Source organism: Frieseomelitta varia, unplaced genomic scaffold (assembly GCF_011392965.1).
Source record: "Frieseomelitta varia isolate USP_RPSP 00005682 unplaced genomic scaffold, Fvar_1.2 scaffold_231, whole genome shotgun sequence".
NCBI lineage: Eukaryota > Metazoa > Arthropoda > Insecta > Hymenoptera > Apidae > Frieseomelitta > Frieseomelitta varia.
The window spans coordinates 265092-288252 of NW_025109959.1; the positions used below are offsets into that span (position 1 = coordinate 265092).

The 23161-nt window shown below is 31.4% G+C and overlaps 1 protein-coding gene and 1 pseudogene across 3 annotated transcripts; both read left to right on the top strand.

Moving 5' to 3' along the window:
- Nucleotides 1-4678: 4678 nt before the first annotated feature.
- LOC122527802 lies at nt 4679-4800 on the top strand (annotated as a pseudogene).
- Nucleotides 4801-10134: 5334 nt separating this feature from the next.
- LOC122527746 (alkaline phosphatase 4-like) lies at nt 10135-23105 on the top strand. 3 transcript variants are annotated; one of them, XM_043652198.1, is made up of 8 exons: nt 10135-10204; nt 13677-13783; nt 17190-17410; nt 18088-18280; nt 19178-19344; nt 19626-19940; nt 20103-20532; nt 21266-23105. In XM_043652198.1, the coding sequence occupies exons 2-8, from the start codon at nt 13690-13692 to the stop codon at nt 21478-21480; spliced, it is 1635 nt and encodes a 544-aa protein (XP_043508133.1). In that variant the 5' UTR covers nt 10135-10204; nt 13677-13689; the 3' UTR covers nt 21481-23105. The 3 variants fall into 3 exon arrangements, with proteins under 3 accessions (XP_043508133.1, XP_043508134.1, XP_043508135.1); XM_043652199.1 differs by having other exon boundaries at nt 10168-10664; XM_043652200.1 differs by having other exon boundaries at nt 10168-10661; nt 13674-13783.
- Nucleotides 23106-23161: the final 56 nt, after the last annotated feature.

Genomic DNA, 23161 nt, shown 5'->3' on the forward strand with positions numbered 1-23161 from the left:
AAACCTGTTATAATAGTTAACACGTAAAACAAATTTCCATTTTTATATATATATATATATTTAGATTTAGATTTAATTTAAAATGTGTAAATATTCGCAGTCTAGTCATAATGATATGATTATTATAATATAATTACTGTGAAAACTAGACTGCGAATTTTTATGTACATATTTATTTTATGAACATACGTAAGAAAATGGAACTTAAATAGGATTCTCTTTCATCTACTAAATGTTATAATAAATACTGTACTTTGAATATTTTTTACATATTGTGTACATTGTGTGGATATTTATATCTTTAAGTTTCCCTTAAATGCATGAACGCATTATTATAATTCTAATTATTACAATATTACAACTGAACTGTTGTATTAACTAAAGGCTTTGATGAAAAAAGTATGTTTCTATGGCACAGGTTTTATTGAGGATTAATTTCTGTATTTTCCATATAGTCCTCATATTCATCTTAGTATTTAGTAACTGAAGTATGCCACAAATAGATTCAAACATTGATTGATTAAATTTAAACCCTCTGTACAGCGGCTCTTATTAATTTTTTAAATATAACGGTCAATCAATAGATGAAATTAATACAATAATATTAGACTTTGGATTTTTATACATTTCTGAGAAATTTGAAGATACAGAAATATACAAATGCATAGAATGTGCAAAGATATATAAATATCGAAGCAAAATATTTACTATAACATGATGAAATAAATTCCTATTTAGTTCTGTTCATTGTGTAAAAATACATGAACACTGCGTTTAATATCGTAGTTTAATATTTGAAGAGAAAAATTTATGGAAATTGTATATCTGTACTAAATATATTCAAATTCTGTGGTATTGAAGAAATCATTACTCTATATGTACTCTTTTATAATAGCACAGACGAGGTATATGAATAGACCTCGCATACAATATATTTTTTCGGCCCACGATTGGAAGGTCTCAGGACCTCCTTACCATTTTCATGTTACATTTTGTACCGATTTAGGCAAGTTTTGCACTGTAGCACTACTAGTGATGAAAATAGAAATTAAAAAATATGGAAATACAGTAATCTCACGTCTGCTTTCAGAATTATTTATTGAATTAAATTTTGATTATATAAAGTAGTATCTTTATAGGTAAAACAATTTTTGCAGCAAGAATCTCCATGCAATTAATTTAAAAAGATGTTATAAGCAGCGAATCCTCCAGCGAATTGTTCCCTGACGAATAGGACAATATTTTACATAATCCGCTTAGGAGCAAAAGAATCTTTAAATAAGGAATCTGCAATCTATGTTTCTTCAAATTTATATGCCATATATATGTTAGAAATTTGTCATGATATGAATCTATGATACGGTCAATCAGAAAAAAATATATAAACGCGACAAAAAGAGATCACACACAACATTTCTACATCAGGAAATTATTGAATGTTATCTTAATCTTATCTTACTCTAATAAAGATCTGTGTAATTCTAAAAGTAGTTAGCAATTGATGTTTACTTCGCGTGAGAATTTTAAAGAATCCTCAGTTTATTACATACCATTCTATAACAAATATTAGCCTTATTCAAGTTCAGGCATAGCTAACTAATTTATAACGTCCCTTGCACAATAATTAATAACGCCATTTAATATATTCTTTCAAAAACAACGCATAAACGAGATGAGATCATCTCAACAAATGAAGAAAGATATAAAGTTTCATTTCATTAAATCTTCAAATTTCACCCATCATTTCTGTCAAACAAAAATTTGCACCATATAATGTGTTCCTATTATTATTAAAACATCCCTTTAGTCGATTTTACGAGACATATAATGTTAGAAGAAGATACATGAACATTAGGCAGGTATATCTCGTCATCCAGAAAGAATTTCTAACAGAAAATTCGAACAATGTATCAGGAGAACATGACACCCGAAGAGGTGGCACGACAAAGCCAGCCGCTGAGCGGATCTCCTTAGTTTTTCGAAAAAAATTTAGCAAGCATGTACCCTGAACAAGGAAGAATTTCTAGCTGAAGATTCGAGCCATGAATCAGGAGAACACGACACCCGAAGAGGTGGCACGACAAAGCCTGCACCTGAACGGATCTCCTGATAATTTGGTTTTTTGAAGAAACTTTAAGCAATTATACCCCGTGAACCAGGAAGAATCTCTAGCTGAAAATTCGAACTATGCATCAGGAGAACGTGACACTCGAAGAGGTGGCACGACAATGCTGGCCGCTGAGCGGATCTCCTGATAATTTGGTTTTTTGAAAAAAATTTAAGCCGGTAAATCTCGAGAACTAGGCAGAAATTCTAGCTGAAAATTCGAAAGGTGCATCAGGAGAACATGACACTCGAAGAGGTGGCACGACAATGCTGGCCGTTGAGCGGATCTCCTTATAATTTGGTTTTTTGAAAAAAATTTAAGCAGGTATATCTCGTGAACTAGGCAGAAATTCTAGCTGAAAATTCGAAAGGTGNCATCAGGAGAACATGACACTCGAAGAGGTGGCACGACAATGCCGGCCGCTGAGCGTATCTCCTGATAATTTGGTTTTTTGAAAAAACTTTCAGCAATTATACCCCGTGAACCAGGCAGAAATTCTAGCTGATAATTCGAAAGGTGCATCTGGAGAACATGACACTCGAAGAGGTGGCACGACATTGCCGGCCGCTGAGCGGATCTCCTGATAATTTGGTTTTTTGAAAAAAATTTAAGCAGGTATATCACGTGAACTAGGCAGAAATTCTAGCTGAAAATTCGAAAGTTGCATCAGGAGAACACGACACTCGAAGAAGTGGCGCGACAATGCTGGTCGCTGAGCGGATCTCCTGATAATTTGGTTCTTTGAAAAAAATTTAAGCAGGTATATCTCGTGAACTGGGCAGTAATTCTAGCTGAAAATTCGAGAGGTGCATCAGGAGAACATGACACTCGAAGAGGTGGCACGACAAAACCGGCCGCTAAACGGATCTTCTGATTATTTGGTTTCTTGACCAAACTTTAAGCAGGTATATCTCGTTAACAAGGCAGAAATATTAGCTGAAAATTCGAGCGATGCATCAGGAGAACATGACACCCGAATAGGTGGCACGACAAAGCCGGCCACTGAGCGGATCTCCTGATAATTTGGTTTTTCGAAAAAAATTTAAGAAAGTATGTACTCTGAACCAGACAGAATTTCTAGCTGAAGATTCGGACCATATATCAGGAGAACATGACACTCGAAGCGGTGGCACAACAAAGCCGGCCGCTGAGCGGGTCTTCTGATAATTTCTGTTTTTCGAAAAAACTTTAAACAGGTGTATATCTTGTACCAGGAGGTATTTCTGGTTAAATATTTGACTGTTATATCAGGAGATCGTGTTACTCGAAGAGGTGGCACGTCAAATCCGGCCGCTTAGTTGTTCTGCTGGTAATTCTGTTTCTTTAATAAAGTTTAAACATTTATATCTCGTGAAGGAGAAGCAAATTCTGGCTAAAAGTTCGACTGGTTTACCAGGGCAACATGATACTCGATGCGGTGGCTCGGCGAAGACAACCGCTGAGCGATTTTTGTTATAAATTGGTTTTTCGAAAAACTTTTAATGTAAAATATCTCATTATTAGAATGATTTTCAGTATGCGCTTCCTAGTATGGAAAAACAGACCGCATTGCAAGAATTAATTTTTTTTTTTTGGCTAAAATAAGTTATAATTCGCAGTTCTTTATTCCAATGAATATTTTTGGAATTATTTTTTTCATAATTTCAATCTTTCATGGAATTGTTTAGTTGGATAAGTGTAATTCATTCTAGTTGAATTCATTCAAGTGAATTTGCATATGTGTATATCAGATACGTCATGTCTAATTATGTTGTTCTTATAGATATCATATTTCAATAAATATTTTTCTAATATTTTTAAATATGTGTGTATAGTTAAATGTATACTAATTTTTTCATCTAAATTTTCGTCAATCTCTTTTTTAAATCGTTATATTCCTTGATTGATGAAGTATCCCCATGTTCTATTCAGTGATTAATTCTCTATATAAATCAGGCGGCATTGTTCGTGGTTTTTGATTTTCGCAGTACAAAACTTGCCTGAATCGGTACGACAGCATAGTAGAGGGTAATTGGAATGTCGTCAGCTATTCCCAAAATCGTTGTCTGAAAAAACACATTGGATGCTGGAACTATTCATATACCTCGTCGGTGATAATACATTACTACGTTTATTTTTGTTAGAAGAACCATTAATTTTATGTATTTAATGTACTGATTTGTTGTACAATTAACCATGACTTATATAGCAGCCGTAATATACTCCTGTAATAAGCAAATTATATCAAATTTATATTAATTGTATGTATTTGATGCATGTATTTATATTACATATTATATATAAAGTTATATAATTTTATATAATTATATTCTATATAAAGTTAATATCATTTGGTGATTATATGAATAAGAGTCCTATAAGTATTCGAAGAAATATTTCATTCTCTAAATATTACTTTTCTCGGCCATGATTTTTAAATGATTGCATAGTGGAGACAGTTCAAAGAATGAAAGCGAATGAAATGAGAAAATTAAAAGAAATCATATTATTGCACTTATACAACTTATAATTACGAATAAATTTAATTAAAATAAAGATGCATATATTCCAAATATTGAGAAAATATTTTCAACCAACGTTCAAACCGGACTGAATGCACTCGTTCTCGTCCGATCACGAAAGTTAAGCAGTGCTGGGCACGGCGGATAGTACTTAGATGGGTGACCGCTTGGGAACTCCGTGTGATGTTGGTTTCTTTTTTATTTTTTCAATAACCGGTAATTACTTCACTTATGAACAATTATTTTATTCGAATTTTAAAGTAACTCTATGTATATCTTACATTGTATTGTTTATATTATACTACTTATATTATACTGCTACAATTGTACATCACGTACAATTGGGGAATGTATGTATTATTTAATTTTCTTATTTTTTCTATTTTGATACTATCATTTATTGAAAATGTAAATGATTCACTCTTCATTTATGTTCTGCTTTCGTTTATTGATTGATACTTTACGTGTCAACGTGATTTCTAGTAGTAATTATGCGAATGATGCAAATATTTGATGACTCATCTTTTCGTTAATCGTCAACCAAATATTATGAAACACAACAACGTAGTACGCATTCTATAAAGAATGCAGAAATTATCGTAACTGCAATTATGATTTCACCATTTCATGGGTGGTTGATCATGTAATCGTCATTTTGTTCTTCGTCGATGCCAGTATTATATTACATGCAGTACTGACATTGAAAACGACTAATGATCTCTTATTTTTTTCATAAATGATTGAAAAAATCAAATGACAAATATACAGTAAAATTCCGTTTATATAAACTTGCCGAGGTACAAATAGCTTATGTAATTGAAGTTCATAATAAAATCCATCGATTTTTTTCTACTACTATTAACGATGAAAAAATTGAAAAATCAATATTTTAAATCGTTATAATTTCGTAAAGAAGACCATATAACAATTCATTTAGCGTAGGCAAAGCTTTAATAATCTTTAATAATCTTGAATTCTTTTCAAAAATGTTTTTACATTAAATAGGTATAATAAATAAGAAAGTTATGTAGATATAATAGATCATAACGATACTTTTAGAATTGTAATTATTGGGTTTATCAAACGTGTTAAATCTATCCATCGAATATTCAAATAAATCAATCGAATTATATTAAATTCAATTACGTTATAAATTTCACATTGTATTCAATATTTGGCGTTACATTCGAATTCGAATTGATTTCTAAATTCACCGATAATCTTGTGATAAAATTTTCGAATAGAATAAATAATAAAACTTTAGATTAGATTAAAAATTAACTTTTGATGTTTCATTCTGCCAACATTATTATCATCAACGATACCATTGACTAAGCTGATTACTATTATCATCAGCTACCGCTGCCACCGCTCCTGCCCACGCTACTGGAACCACTATCGTCACTGTTATTATTCTCGCCTCCCTTAATGTCATCAACGAGTTACCACCGCAATGTTATCATCAACCAATTTTCTGGTTATTCGCTCATGTTCGACAATTCTATTCACGGAAGGATGATTTTACGTACATTGTCGGTCAATAATATCCAGATATGTATGGATATTTAGATAAGTATGGATACGTGCTTCCTTTTGATAGAACGTAATTTAATTTCATATTTCTGGAGAGAAAGATTCACAACTATTTCATTGAATAAGCGTAGAAGTATTCGGATATTTGCTTTTCCTCGATATAATTTAATATAATTTAATCTCAAAGTTATAAGAAAAAAAGAATTACTTTAGAAAGAATAATTATTTTATTCTTCAACATTGTTACAGCTATGTGGAGTAGAATATCACAGCACGATAAAATTGACTTTTGAAATCTAATGTAAAATAATAAAATTAGTATTTACAATTATCTGGACTTGTGAAACTATCATGTTGATTAAAGTTTAAAGAACATCTTCTGTTCAAAGTACAGTGTAGCCTCTTTTATCCGAACCATTATTTTTTGAATATTTTAATATCAGAATGTTATTTGCTGCTGACAATTCCTAACAGAAAAAAAATTTTCTGGGTCGATTTCTTCATAAACGATCTCAAATTCAGTGATTCAATCACTTATACGACTTACACTAATGATATAAATATCAGATCGAATTGATCTCTTCGTTGAATCAGAGTTGGTCATTAATCAATAAAAATTTTCAATTTCATTAATGTTTACGATTGAAGTTAATTATTAAAACATAATCGATTGATTTAATCGAATTAATGGAATTAATTGTCAAATAGTTGATTAAACTAGATTAAGTCAATTATCAATTAGCGTTTAAATGGAATTTGATTAAAATTTTCAATTAAATTAAACATTATCATATCGAACTTCAAAATTTTATCACGACAAAATTCATATAAGTGAAATTTTATTATACTTTACAAATTGACAACGTTCGAAAATTATCATTTCCAAGCTATTTGCACCACGTCACGTTCGATTAGTAACGAGGGTAACAATACTTGCCGCTCGTAACCATAAACTCCTCGAAAATCTGCAGATTTATGAATGCTATTGAAAAACTGAGAATTACTATTGAAATTCTTTTGGATGTAAGAAACTGTATTGTGTCCAACGAAACGTGTTCCAAAGGTTTACGATGGACTCCTGTCATAGGAACATTGTTGCTACTTACTGATATAGTATTGTATTGTTTCATTCCTAAGGATCGACGAGTGATGGCAGCCAATAGTTGCGGCCATTCAAGTACGTGAACATTTTGTCTACAGTCTCGTCTCGTTGTATAAATTATAAAACCAAATACGGTACGGTAATCTTAAATTAACAGAACAAGAAAAATAACAGAAAATTATGTCTGCATCATAAACCAATAGAAACCAAGCACATATTTTTCTTTCCTTAGAACAAGTTAATGGACACAGTTATTTGCACGTAATTTTACTGCAAGGAAACTCGCGGCAGTTAGTCGTTAATCATTCAACTAAAATCAGTTAGATCAACAATTGATTAAAGTCGAAAGATGTTTAACAACTAAAGTAGAAATTTCATCATCAGAATGCGCGGATTTTATGCATTTGTGGAAGATTGGGAGTTGCAAAGATATCTATACAATCCATATAAAAATATTCAAAGTAAAGTATTATTATAACATATAGTACGTAAAGCAAATTTTTTGAAGATTCTTCTTCTTTAGTGATGTTCATCGAAATTTTAAAGTGCGCAAAATCCTCATTCCAGTGACTAATAATCGTTAATTACGATTAACGACTGCAACAAAAATTTAATCGTCAATTGACAGAAGCATCGTTAATGGTAGATCTACAGATAAGTTTACACGTTCTATTTTTTATTCAACAATTAAATGATCTTTGAATATTGTTATTTCGCTCTCTTCATTTCTGTATCACAAGATTAATGCTCTTTAATTATTGATGAATAAATACAGTCTGATAAAAATTCAATAAAATCCAGAGACACAAAGAGGATGAAACGGAGAGGCAGAGGGAGATATCGTATAGCGCGAGAGAAGAAATAGTGGGTTGAACAGGAAGAAGTGCACAGAGATTTATCACAAATCGAAGACAATGCCTGTGATTATCGTTATCAGCGAATGATCACGGCGTTACGCCGATATTCGTAAAACGTGAACACTGATCACGCATCGGTCGTAAGAACATTGGAAGCTTGGCCTATTCTGTGCAGATCACGTGCACAGAACGTGAAAAGCGACATCGTACGAACACGTGTGCCCGTATCTCCGGCCAATAAAGCGTCAAGCTTTTGTCTCACCTCTTGAGGCTCGAGACAATTTCGAAATCGGGATTGGTCGATCGGAATCGGGATCCCTTCGTCACGCCGTCACGTCTACACGTTGCCTTCGGCGAGGCGGCGACACTCGCGCGAGATTACGCGCGGGCACATCGATCCCGTGCTCGCTTCGTTTCCCGATCTCGAGTCGGATCTGTGCCTGTCAGCCAGAACGCGGGATTAAGCGGTAAAACAAAGAAGAAAGAAACAACGGAGAAGAAGAAAGGAGGCATAGGTCGCCTATATGTAATATATAGTGATTTTTATCGGTGTTTCGACTTCTCTTCACTTTTCCACTTCAATATCCGCGACCCGATGTTGGCATATCAGAAAAATCTGCCATCATTGATTGATCGACGATCGATTTCTTCGAACGATCTTTGTTGCAGTTCTTTTTTTTTTTTTTTTTTTTGTTTTTGATACGACGAACTGATTTTTCAATTGAGGAGGAGAAAGAACAAAAGTGAAGGCGACGCGCTCGTTTATTCGGGCACGTTTCATTTAGGAAAATTGCAATCTGTGATAACAAATTATTTCGATTAATTTATTGTTGTTAATACAGAGAGAGTAACTTTAGAGAGAGTACGAGATTCAAATAGAAATGATTTCAAAATAATTTAGAGCTAGATTGATTATTGTAATAAAATAGGAAATAATCTGACATAAAGGATTATGATGAGATTGTCTGATTGACATTGATGTAATCTATAAGGATAAGGAAATACTCGAGAAATTATTCGGATGAAAATTTATAAAGATTTAAAATTCGAAAATACGAAAATTTAAAATTCAAATACAAAAATAATCTAGAGGAAAGTCATTTCTATGTTTATATAAATTACTTTAATATCCAGCCAAATAAAATATATATTATTCAATTTATCGCCATTTAAATATTAATATTATTTAAATATTATTTGAATAATATCCAATCTTCATTGATTTGAACACATTTAATTTACTTAGAATAAAAAGAAAAAAAAAAAATAACAAAGAGCTGTTTCAACAAATTTATTATCGTTGTTTTGGAAATGACATAGAAAAAGTAATTAAAGATACAAATATAAGTAATTATGAGATACAAATATACATTTCCAAATAATTTCTTATTTGAGTTCAAGCAAAATAACAAATAATCTAACATGAGACTATCTGAAATCTGTATCTCCGACGCAATTAACAATATCGATATATAAAAAATATCGATATTATATATGTTCGAGTAAAAATTCATTCAAACACCAACTGAAAAATCAAATAAAAACTTACTTCGTCCGAGCCGAGTGAAGAAGAATAATCTACAGAAAGATCGTTTCCATGTTCAAGTAAACACATAACTACATCGATCAACATCTAACAAGAAGATATTCAATTTATCGTTCTTATGTATTATTTGAATAATGGCCAAACCTGATCGAAAAGTCAGTCGTCGAGAGGGAAAATGTTGGACGAAAGAAGAAAGGGGAGAAGGGAAAGTGGGGGAGGGAAGATAACAAAGCCTAGCAAGGCAAGAGACACGAGGAGCAAGAATGGAGAGAATTCGCGAGTCGCAAGATGCTTTGAGATCCGCGTTCGGATTAATCTTTCGCGGACATAAGACATAATGGCACCGAGCGACTCAATTACGCTCGGATTAACAGTACACGAGGGGTTCCCCTTCTCCCCAAACCACTTCTCTCCTCGAGAATCTGTACTCACAGTGTCCCTTGCACGCTCTCCACCACCTCGTGCACAATCTACCAGGGCCTTTGAAACGCTATATAAAGTGACAAACTTCCTCGGTGCCACTGTATTGGCGTTAATACGGCATCACGTTCCGGTCAGGTAATAGCCACCGGATAGATACGACCGTACTGCAGTTTTCGTACGACCATACGTACGTCCAGACTACGGTTTTTCAATTCGCACCATCGATCGTTCGCCGCCTGTTAAACTCTTCCTGTTGCTGCTGCTGCTGCTGTTAAGTACAACTGTCGTCGTTGCTTCTTCACGTGTTTGCCGAAAGTCGTGGCCAGCTACCGAGTTACGGCTCGTCCCTGGACAGAAATTCAGAAGTCAGCAAAATTGTGATTTTTATTTGTCGTTTGTTCGTGATCTCGACGAACGTTCGTCGGCCGATCATTTTCATCAGCTGCTGAAGGATGGTGATTCGACTGGAAACACGTGCCTGCTGATACCAGTACACAACGTGAGATCTGCAGCTAGAATCTACTCTGTGTCATAGAACGGACGGAAGAAGACGTTTGTCGCGTGGCATGATCCATTTACGGATGAAGTTATTTGGGTAGGTAATTTTCACGAGCGGACTGCGAATTTTTGCGCATCTGTAGGAAATTCGAACTCTGTGTATCTAGTAATGTTGTTACTAAGCGTTCGTAAAAACAGCTGAATTTTTTTTTTTTTTTTTTTTTTTGACAAAGAAAATATTTTACATCATCGAAAAAAGGAAGTGAATTGAGTTGAATCGAAAAAGATATTGAATTTATTATTTGAAGTATTATTTGGTACAAATGTTTAAAATACATTTGAATCATCCAGTGCTATTATGTTTTAAGAACATATGTAATATTAATATTATTATATTTAACGTTTATATTGTATTATTTTGTTGTTATTGTAGGTCTTTTTTTTTTATTTTTGTGACATACGTGTATATTATAATGTTATATATTTTCTCCATATGAGAACATTACATGATTCAAATATACCGCTCGTCATTTTTACAAATAGTTATATAATTATCCAGAGTCAAAGAGCATAATTGTACAGACCACTTACAATACGAAAAGACATATGAAATATCAAAACTATAGTGCTTTCTATTTTTATCTTCTTAATTTCTCTTTTGATTCGACAGTCTATCTTTTCCTTCTATTTTTTTTTTTTTTTTTTTCTTTAATTGCATTCTCAAAAATACGAATTCGCATAAAAATCTGCAGTCCATTCACGAGTTCCTCTCCATTTCGCAAACGATTACGTTTAACGATTTAACGATAGAGTACCACTATCGATCATCGACTCTCGACTTTCGAACAGTACATACCATTCCAAACACAGTTTGTGAATCGTGCATAGTTGCATACGGTTAAAGACAATGTTCATTTACACATCGCGAGTTATCTACGTATCGTTAATATCTTTAGGCGTGCATCCTCTACAGTAGCATCGCTCATGAACGTTAGGATATGTGTGTATCAGCTCGTTTTCGTTACATCGCTGACTGACCCGAATACCAGCTCCCCTTTTCATTGCCTGTTGCTCGTTTGCCTCTTGTCCCTCTCCCTTTTTATCAACCTGTCACCAAAAGCACCAAAGATGTTGTTCTCGCCTCATCGAAAAAAAAGAAGAAAAAGAAAACACTTCTTACCGTTCGTTCGTCTCCTATTATTCAATCAGCGAATGCACGAATCAAAGAAACCTTAAATTATAACTAACGAACGAACAGCCACGATTAACTTACAATAGCAGACGACTTGTTACATGCACATAGGTATGCCTAGTATGTACATACAGTGAGGGTCAAAAGTGAAGTTATCAAAAGCTGACAAAAATGAGGTTTGTATAGTACTCGTAAAACAGGTTTGGATATTATTTGAATATAATCTTATATAATATAATGAATAGTAATTATTTCGTAATGAATAGTAATTATTTTATATAATACGTCGTTTCATCTTGAAATGGTGTTACGTCTAGTTTATCTGAACGAGCAAATGATTCTTCTCGGAATCATCATATATTTGGTCGTCAAATAAAATCGTGATATTTTGTTAGATGAAATAAATTCCTTTTTGGATTCGATATTTTTAATCATGTTCATGAGGATGTAGAAATTGCATAAATACACCACAATCTAGTCATTTCATTTCGAACGAATCATTTGAAAATAATTTATTTAATTTGTGAGATCTTTTTATTTGAAATTGTTCTTTTTTTTATCTTTATTTCAAATAAAATTTACCCAAACCTGTACTATTACTGAAGCAATAATATGTATATATGTGTGTATATGTATTTATATATACACATATAATATACATAGTTATTTATATGTACAATATATACGTACATATAAATATGAATATTATACAGATTCAGATATTTGAAGATTTTAAAATCGAAAGTACAAAAGTACAATTGTCGAATTTATGAGTCTTTCAACATAATCGAGATCCCAAGCGAAAACAGTTAACGATAGTGATTGCTACAGAACACTTAAAGGTCAACTAATCCTCCATCACAGTCTTCAGATCATAATGCAATCTAAAATTTGTAGAAAATATGAGAGAAAATATTAGACAAACTTGTATATATTCACTTTTGACTGTCACTGTACATATCTATAGTCATTGTTAGAAGAATAGTCCAGTCATTGGCCACGAAATCTACCATGCTATAGTTGCAAATAGGTTCAATCTCTCTCTTATACTTCATGTGAGCCTTCATTTTCAATTTCAATGCCAAAGCAGTTGATAGCTAAAATAAATTCCCGTTAATAATATTAGGTTTAATACTACTTAATAACAAATAAAAATTTTGATAGACAGGAATATTTTCAAATATTTTGATATTAAATGTTTTTAAACATATACACAACGCAGAATAGCAGTAGATTATTTTAGTAGATTATTATTCCAAGGATACATTATTTTATGCACTTTGTGTGTCGTTAGATAAAAAACTATAATTAGCTGATAAAGCCTATAACTATTATAATTAAAAGCTATAGTGATATATATGTGTGTGTGTGTATTTTACTATATTTATATAATATTATTATATATATTAGTATATTTCACTATATTTTCATAATATTATATTATATTATTATAGTAAATAAATTTATATAAAATTCATTCTCAAAATTCTTTTTAAAATTTAAAAGCATATAATGTATAACATTTTCATTTTACATATTGTATGTGTATTCTAAATTTTAAAAGGGATTTCAGAAACGAAAACCTACTGTATATTTTGTCAATTTCTCTATTTCTTTCTCTGTTTCTTTCTCTGTTTCATGGAATTAATCTCCTGTATATCTCTTTCTCACCTTCTGTTACGTAATGGATATAATGGATCTTCACTCTGTTTATTTAATAAATAAGTTGTAAAAATTCTTTTTTAATTCCTGCAACGCAACGATGGCATTATCGTTAATCGCGCACTAATATAAAAGCAACAATGTGAAAGATACATATAACAACTTCTTTTCAACCGATTTACGACAAAGTGTATTTGTCGGACAACCAACGATACGTTACACATACTCTAACATATGATGTAAAATTTGTTACAGATTCACAAGTTCCATGAAAATGAAATATCTAATCGTGTTAGTATGTTCTCTGTTGGGATTTCTCGAACTCGCCAACACTCTACCCCAAGGTGCCACCGAGTACGAAGGTTCGTTAATAATTATTATAATCGTTAATAATATAATTTTTTATTTGCAATCATTCAGTTGGGGGTTTTTATGCAAATTTTCCCAGTGAAATTGTAAAAACATGACTTGATGACAAGTGAAAATAAGGAAAAATTGGCAAACAAATTTTAAATGTAGCCTGAATGTGCCTGTACTTACGAGATATTTCTTAATATATAAGGATAGTTGAATGTTTTTAGATGACAATCAATTCCGCATTTACAATCAAATTTTGTATAATATTTTTCTCTTATTTGTTCAACATTACGCTTCTACAATTTTGGTGGGAAAGTAGGAAGCACACTTGTAGAAATTATTTGGGTAACTTTCCATTGAATTTTATCTTTTATAAAACATATGTTCGAAGAATAATTGTCTAATTTTATAAAACGTATTTGTCCGGAGAATAATTGTCTCAATATAAAAATTTGAAAATTAAAAATTCGAAGGACCTGAACTATTGTTACAAGGACTTGTTTCATAATACAGAATGATCCGAGAAACAATGTTGCAAATAACTAATAAATAAATGGCAAACTTGTTTAAAAACGAACTCTCTAATTTTTACACCTAATTAATTCATTGACGCGCACTTAATTTTCACAGGTGGTCTTCTCTTGCGATAAAACGTTTCTGAATTAATAAAGTATTCAAACAACATTAAATTATACATATCAACATTAAATTCCTTCGTAAATACAGTTAAAAATCGTTATCTGTGAAAATATGTACGATAACCCTGTTTGCACTATTTTAGAAAAAAATTTGCGTGATAACGATAGCAGTCATTTGCTGCCGTGAAATGGCACCTCGATGGAAATTTATTTCGCGTACTAAATATTACAGAAAGCATTATACTTTGGATATGATGTATGGAGACATTTTAGACTGACTGAAATATCAGAAAATATATAAAATATCCAAAGTTACAATAATTTATATTTTACATTTATTTTCCCACTGTAGAAGACATTTGAACTTTAAAATTATATTTTTCAGTCATAGTTTTAGAAGCGTGAAATTGATAAGTGTATAAAAAGTTGAAATTGATATCTCAAAGATTTGATTTCTGGCTTGTATGTATCACGAATCATCAATTACGTGATATCTAATTCAATAATTTATATTTTATCTATTTCAATAATTTATATTTTACATTTATTTTCCCACTGTAGAAGACATTTGAACTTTAAAATTATATTTTTCAGTCATAGTTTTAGAAGCGTGAAATTGATAAGTGTATAAAAAGTTGAAATTGATATCTCAAAGATTTGATTTCTGGCTTGTATGTATCACGAATCATCAATTACGTGATATCTAATTCGTCAGTTGACGATCATCAAAGTCTCCGTTCTCCTTATTTTTAAATTAGTTAATGGGAAAATTTCTTTTTAGGTTCCGTTTCTTTAGCTATACTCATAAAAGTATAAAAACGTCAAAATCTGCAGTTTATTTGTTTAAATACCGTCTTCGTTTAAACAGGTGTTCGTACACGCCCGGAACACACTACTGTGTTAAGCTTCATTCAGGTTGATCAAGTTACTTGAATTCAAGCGATTTAAATTCGAGCAACTTGAAAATCTCTCTATCAGAGTTAAATTGTCATTGACTTGATTTGAAATATCCTTTCGAGGTTTCGCGTTTATCCTTGTCAATCGAGCCACTTGATTTCGAGTGATTTTGAAACACTTGCCACACTTCGTATCAATTTCTTTATTTTTATTGAACATAGTGTCATCTCCTATGTCTTTGTTCTTACTGTTGGATTGCGGATATTTGTGCAATTCATATTGTCATAAATAGAATTTGAAAAAAATCTTATCTTCAATGAAAATTACTATCTTTAATATTATCTCCAATTTCTTTATTCTTTTCTCTATTCTCTTTACACAGATATTGATTATTCTATGTTTATTCTCTTTGTTCAATTTCTTTAAACGAAGAGAAGTGGAATGAGAGCAATGAAGATATAAATTTCTTAATTAGGACTGGTTAAAGACAGCTTTATTTCATTTCTTTGTACGAAGAAAAGCGTCACGAAACTGAAAATATGTACGATTTATCTTATCTGGAAGAAATTGAAGATATCTTCTATTCCTATAGTCTAGACAATTTTTTGCCGTGAAGATCGTTCAAAAAGAAGATCAGTAACCAAAGAATTTTTCCATTCTAAAATTGATAGTCGTTATAAATCTAGAAAATAATGAAACTAATTAATCGTCAAAGAAAGTAAACGAAACCGTATGAAAATTCTTTAGATCAAACACATGATGTTATGAATGAACTACGTGCTATTAAAGTTTCATTTAGAAAAACGACATTTCGTATGCATCAACGTAACAGTCGGCGAAGCCTTACAGAAGCTAAAAATAGCAACTGACTATGAAATGTTAAGACTAACAATATAACTGTCAAGAACATCTTATGATTTTGACGAAAGCAATGTTTTTATGGTTATATATTGATTTGAGGTAATCGATTTTTATCAACATATATATATACTAATAGAGGGAGCGAAAACATAATTCAGTCTTAAAATTAAATCAAAAGATAAAAAATAAATCAATTTTGATAACAGAGGATAACATAGGAAAGATTAAATATTACAAACGCGTCTGGTATTGCTTCAGAAGAGGAAATAATTTAAACTAACTTCACTTCGTTTGAAATCCAGTCAAATAAAGTGTTTTAGATTACTTGAATCAATCAAGTTAACCTAATTAACGAAGAAAAAATTTGAAAAAGATATTTCAAGTTTATCAAATAATCTTTATCATTGATGTTTGTTGAAATCTCTATCACGCGCTCAATATCTGCAGTAATTAAGTGCAATTTTTTTTCAGATGCAAAGTATTTGCGTTTATGAACAGTGCAAAGTTGCAAGACATAAGAAAATATATATGAAATATTTAAAATAATGTACTCGTTATGATATTTAGAAAATAAAAAAAAATCTTGCAGATTCTATTTCTTCAGTCGTGTACGTAAAAATTAGGGACTAAGAGTAACAATTATTCTTTAACTTTTTTTCATAAAAGAATGCTATTTGAAAAATTTTTGCTATTAATAATGGTCATCGGTAAACAACAAAAAATTCCATCGTAAATATTGATTATCAGTAATCAATAAAACTTTTGTTCCAATTTTAATAAAATTTCATAATGATTTCATTATATACATTTGATTGTTATAAAAAAAACTATAACTTAAATAATAAGTTAAAATTAAAATTAGGATAGAATATATATAATTACATTATGACTGTTTAAAATTTAAACTGGAACAATTACGGCTCCTACGGCTCTAAAGATGAATAATGAATTAACATCCGCAATCTCGCAGTCATTCGTTATAGCATATTTTGCACAAGAACGTATTTCTTTTCAGACATGTCCTTTTGGCTAAAATCTGGCCAAGAGAATCTTCGAAGAAATTTGGCTTATCGGAATAACGTAAATCGCGCAAAAAATGTAATTATCTTTATCGGTGATGGCATGGGAATATCCACTATCACAGCTGGTCGAATATACAAAGGCCAAGTCGAAGGTAATACCGGCGAAGAATACAAATTGGCTTTTGAAAAGTTCCCTAACACTGGATTCGCCAAGGTATTGCCACTATACACATAATTTAGCCTGTACTCCAAAAGCGATATTTTCAAAAATTTTGAAGAAACTTCTTTACTTTATATTCCAAAAGCGATAATTTAACAAATTTTAATTAACACGTTCTGATTGCCGTATGAGATTTACATGCTTTGTCTGTAGAATGAAATATTTAATTTTTATGAAATGTCATATTACAATAAAAGTACAAACGCATTTTTCATTTTATACTATTATTTTCATTGCACCACTTATAGCATCATTTTATCGGTTTATAGTATTCGTGATACCATAATATTGTTTTATATTTATATTATCATAGCATTATATTTATTTTATATAGTATTTTAATATCATTTTACAGTATTATCGTTGGCAAACAAATTTGGATTAAAAATAAATATTCGGAAGTGCTCAAAATTAATTTTATTATAGGTATGGCATTATTGGTACTAAACTTTTAAGCTTTGGTAATTTTAGCTTTTAGTAATTTTCGTGAGTACTCAAAGAGTTGATCTAATGTTAATCAGTTCTTTCATACGTTGCTTTTGAAATATTGAAGTATAAAGTCTCTGTGTTCGAGACCTTTACCTGTCATGTTTTAAATATCCAAACAATTTCAGTCTCGTTCTAATAACACGTAAATTTAGAAAATTTCCATCGAGTTGTTTTTTTTATAGACGTATAACACTGATAAACAAGTACCTGATTCAGCCGGAACAGCCACCGCAATATTTTCCGGTGTTAAATGCCGATACAAGGTTATCGGATTGGATACCAGAGCTTCGTTTAATCACTGTAACAAGCAAGTCAATCAAATAAGCAAACTTACAACTATAGCAGATTGGGCGCAACAAAGTGGTATGGATACTGGTAAGTCATCCATTATATATTGTAATAGAAGAAAAAGATACATAAATAAATAAATTAACAAATAAATAAATAGATAATGTAGTAAATCGATAAAATAAATGATAAATAAACAAGTGGATAAGTATATAAATAAATAGAAAAAATGAATAAATGATAAATAAATAAGAAAGAGATAAAAATAAAGTAAATGGACAAAAATAGACTTCAGTAGAAATTGCATATATGTACAGTGGCGAGCAAAAGAAAGTGGAAACACTATAAATATCAATAATCTACTAAATGTTATGTCCTTCCTTTTTAGCTTATTTTTGCCAATATATTTTTATGTACAACCTTTCCCTCTGTTCCGCACCATGAAAAGAATAGTGGAATATCCGGAATAAATGAATGCACGCTTGTATCACGCGTAACTATATATATACACGTGATAGTACAATTGACCGAATGATCGATACGCATAGATAAAACCGGCACGCGCGCGAACGTGACTCGCTAGCAACAACGACCCGCTCACGGTCATCTACCGATGTTAAACATTAAACATCAGTATCGAATAGACCTTGTCGCGACGAGCTCGAAAACGACACGACAGAGAAGGTCGCGAGCCGACCTTCCGCTTTATCTAGGGCGTAACTCTCGTAACACTCTCGCTTCTTTTTTTCTCTTTTTAATTAACCGCTGCTTTCTAATATCCGGTCGAACGAACAATGACAAAAAGTCTCTTTGTTTTTTTCTTTCTTGATGAGAAAAAGATCAGTGATATTATATTAACGATAAGATGAAGGAGAAATAACTAATTATAAGTTAAAATGAAAAGACTTAAGAATTAAGGAATTTTGAATTAAATCTTTTTCAATTTTTTTTTTTTTTTTTTTTTTCTTTATTGACGAAATGTAGGATTCGTAACGACTACTAGAATCACACATGCTACTCCAGCTGGATTATACGCTCATACGAATAATCGTGATTGGGAATGTGACACCGCGATACCGCAACAATATAAAGGCTGTGTAAAGGATATTGCGAGACAACTAATCGAAGACGCACCGGGAAACAAGTTTAAGGTAAGAGGATATATTTGTTCTTCATACGCTGCCGATTATAAATGTATTCAATTAATATTATCAGTAAAATAATTATTATTAGATAACATTAAATAATATTATTAAGCAATCAATTATATACAATTATATATTATACTATCTATCAATTATATATGTTTTACTATCATCATGGCAATAAAATTTCAAAATCTTTTATATAACATATTCGCAAAAATATATTCATATATTTTCATTGTCGTTCGTTTAACGATCAGTTAATCAACTTAATCATTTCATATCAGGTAATTATGGGTGGTGGAGCGCAACATATGGGTTTACCAATGTCTGAGCCAATAGATCCCGATACATGCGTCAGAGGAGACGGGCAAAATTTAGCGACCGTATGGACTGAAAATAATCCAAAGGGGAAACTAGTGACTGATACCGAGCAGCTCCTCTCTATTGATATTGCTAACACGTCGAAAATTCTTGGAATTTTTACACCTAGTCATCTCCCTTATCACACCGTGAAGACGAATCGAACGCCAACTTTGGCTGAAATGACTCAGCAGGCTCTCCGTTTGCTTCGAAAGAATAACAATGGTTTCTTCTTAATGGTGAGTGATCGGTCTTCACGAGTTTTAACAAAATTGTTCGTTTCTGTCAAAAAGTAAGCGTATTATAAACGTATATAAGTTAACCCTTTGAATACTCGTTGAAATTAACAAAAGTGACTTCGATTTGTTTATCAAACGCTACAACTGATTATTTATTCGTAGGTGGAGAGTGGAAGAATCGATATGGCTCATCACCACAATTATGCTCAGCTAGCGATGCGAGAGTTGTCAGAACTCGAGGAAGCGATATTGGTTGCATTGCAACAAGTTAAATTAGAAGAAACATTGGTGATCGTAACTGCAGATCACTCACACGCGTTTTCCATCAATGGTTATCCGAATCGAGGAAACGATATCCTTGGTTTTGCCAATGATCCAAAGAAGACAAATATACAGCCCTACGAAACACTTAGTTACATCAACGGTCCAGGCTTTTATCATCATAGGCGAAACGACAGTCACGATGTCAACGAAACATGGATCCACGTCGATCAAGATAAGACACGCAATGATCCATATTATACTCATATGGCTGGTGTATACTTGGAGGATGAAACACACGGTGGCGAAGACGTTGGAGTCTACGCGATAGGTAAATTTAATTTAATTTATTTTTACTCGAATCTTATTCCAATTTAGTGCATTTTTATCCCTACTTGCTCTCATGAACGTACTATATCTACTAATATTAATACATCGATAAATGTTACAGATAATAACATATAAATAATTTCAACAGATTAATACAAACACAAATTTGAGATGTTGTATCTTATATCTCGTGTAGGGATTGAAAATTTTAGGGTGTTTTTTAAATATATATACATATACATATTTATTTATTTATTTATCGGTCATAAGTACGAGTACTGTAAACAATTTATATTAACAACACATGAATGTCTTTATTATATTATGTAAAAATGAATGAGGAACAAAGCATTAAAAGCAACTCTATCTCTTTACGAAATGAACGGATATATGAAATTTAAAATCTTATCAATGATTTATTAAAATTAAATATATTTTTCGTCGAAGTATTAATCCGTTGTAAATACTACTCTTCTCTATAGTTTTACAACCTGTAGTTAGATTATACTTTCTTAATACTTTCTCTATAAGACGATGCATTTCTCAATTAATTACTTTATTATAACAATAAATCAATTGCTGCGTATTATTTTACAATTACAGGATTAATTTCCAAAATTGAAGTTTATTATATCATAATATTTTTGATCTTTCTTGAATTTCTGACTTTATGGTCTGTTTCTTTGGTTCCGATCCTATTAAAAATGATTTAATTATGTCCAAATTTGTTTCAGGTCCCTACTCTCACTTGATCCGCGGTACTTTCGAGCAAAATTACATCGCTCACGTAGTAGCGTATGCGGCATGTTTCAAAAACTGGCCATCCCACTGTGACCAAGCTTACAATCGTTATTTCTACGAATTAAGCAACTCGGTAAATTGTGCTACTAATTCACTTACTGTGTCTCTCTTGATGTTTGTGCTTCTTTCAATTGTCGGATTTAATTAATTGAATGCACTAACGGTACACGCGTTACGAGCAAGTACGTTTCTTCTCGTTAATCGTACCTTTCAGACTATTCCTTCTCATTCAAATATCCCATGCCAAACCTCACCCTTTCCCCGTCTTTTTTCCCGATACTATTTCTTCCTCTATTCTACCTCTTCTTTGATCTATTTCTTCTTCCTTTTTCTCTTCCTTCGATTTTGAAAACAGTACAAAACACACACGTATACCGTTCAAAAGTATCCAAACTCGTGTTTATTTTTCTTGGTAAGATGAAGAATTTACACGTTTAAAATTAGTTTTAAATAGCCAATAAATGTGCAATGAAATTACTGACAATACTTTACAATACGAGACAAGTTTTTGTCTGAACGAAAATCAGACGAGGAAAATTTTTCTAAGTTCTAATTAATTCAAATAATAATATTTGAAGTCGTCGATGATTCGCGTTTTAGATTTTAATCACAGTATTGATCTACTTATGGATAAAAAATTCATAGTCTAATAATAATTATTGCTTTCGACAATTAATTTCTCACTAATTTATATATTTTGTCAACATTGTTGGTAAATAAATTAAAGTTTCCTGATACTTGTGAACGGTATACACATAAGCAGCGAATATGTTTGCAAGTTACTAATTCTAACTAAATTTAGAACACAGTGTTCGACAATACGAATTGTCCTTTGTATATAATTTTCACAATTCATATTTCAATGTTCGGCGGAACTACATACTAGAGATGTGCGAAAATCTGAAAATATCAGTGAAATATCTGGGAACGAGTAGAAATAGTAGGTTGCTACAATATCTCAATATTTCTGCATTATGAAGTATCTCAATTTCTCAAATATATTTAATATAATATATAATCTTCTTCTTTTTATTATTATCAATATATAATATTTTGATCATTAACAATTATGATTTTCAAAATTATTAAATATAATTAATAATAATCTTTAAAATTATTAAATGTAATTAAGTTATTAAATCTTCCTAACACTAGGTATATGTACCTACGTAATAGCAAATTTCTTCTTCTTTAATTTGATTAGTAATTAATAATTGACCGATTAATAATTGATCGATGATTGATAATTAATAATTTAAACTTCGATGAACAAATGAAATATTCGGATTTTCGAAAATTTCGAGAATCTGAGACACGTTTTGGGACTAGTTTTGTTGAATATGACCATTTTTTTTATTTTTGACACATTTCAGAATCCTACAGTATAAAATGAAGAAATTTCGGGAAATAAAGTAATCCCGAAATGTATTTCGGGTTCTCAAAATTCTCGGAAATTCTGATATTTTCTTGAAATGCTTTTGAGACGATTTTGAAAATATCTCAATCTGATCCGATTTAATATTTCTAGATTTTCGCACTTCTCTTTTACATGGTACATATATATTTATACACTTGCGTACGTGCATGTGTGCGTATTGTAACGCGTTTGCAAGCGTTTCAGACCATAGGTTTAATTTAATTAATGCAGTTTCATCTGTGATATATACGCAAATTAGCTGGTAATTGTAAACCATATCTGTAATGTACTCATTTTTTGAGAAGCGTGCAGTTTGCATGCTGTAGATGAAATGAAAAGAATCAAACAGAAAATTATTTATGATATATTATAATATGAGGAACTGAGGATAAAAATATACTAAATCTAATGT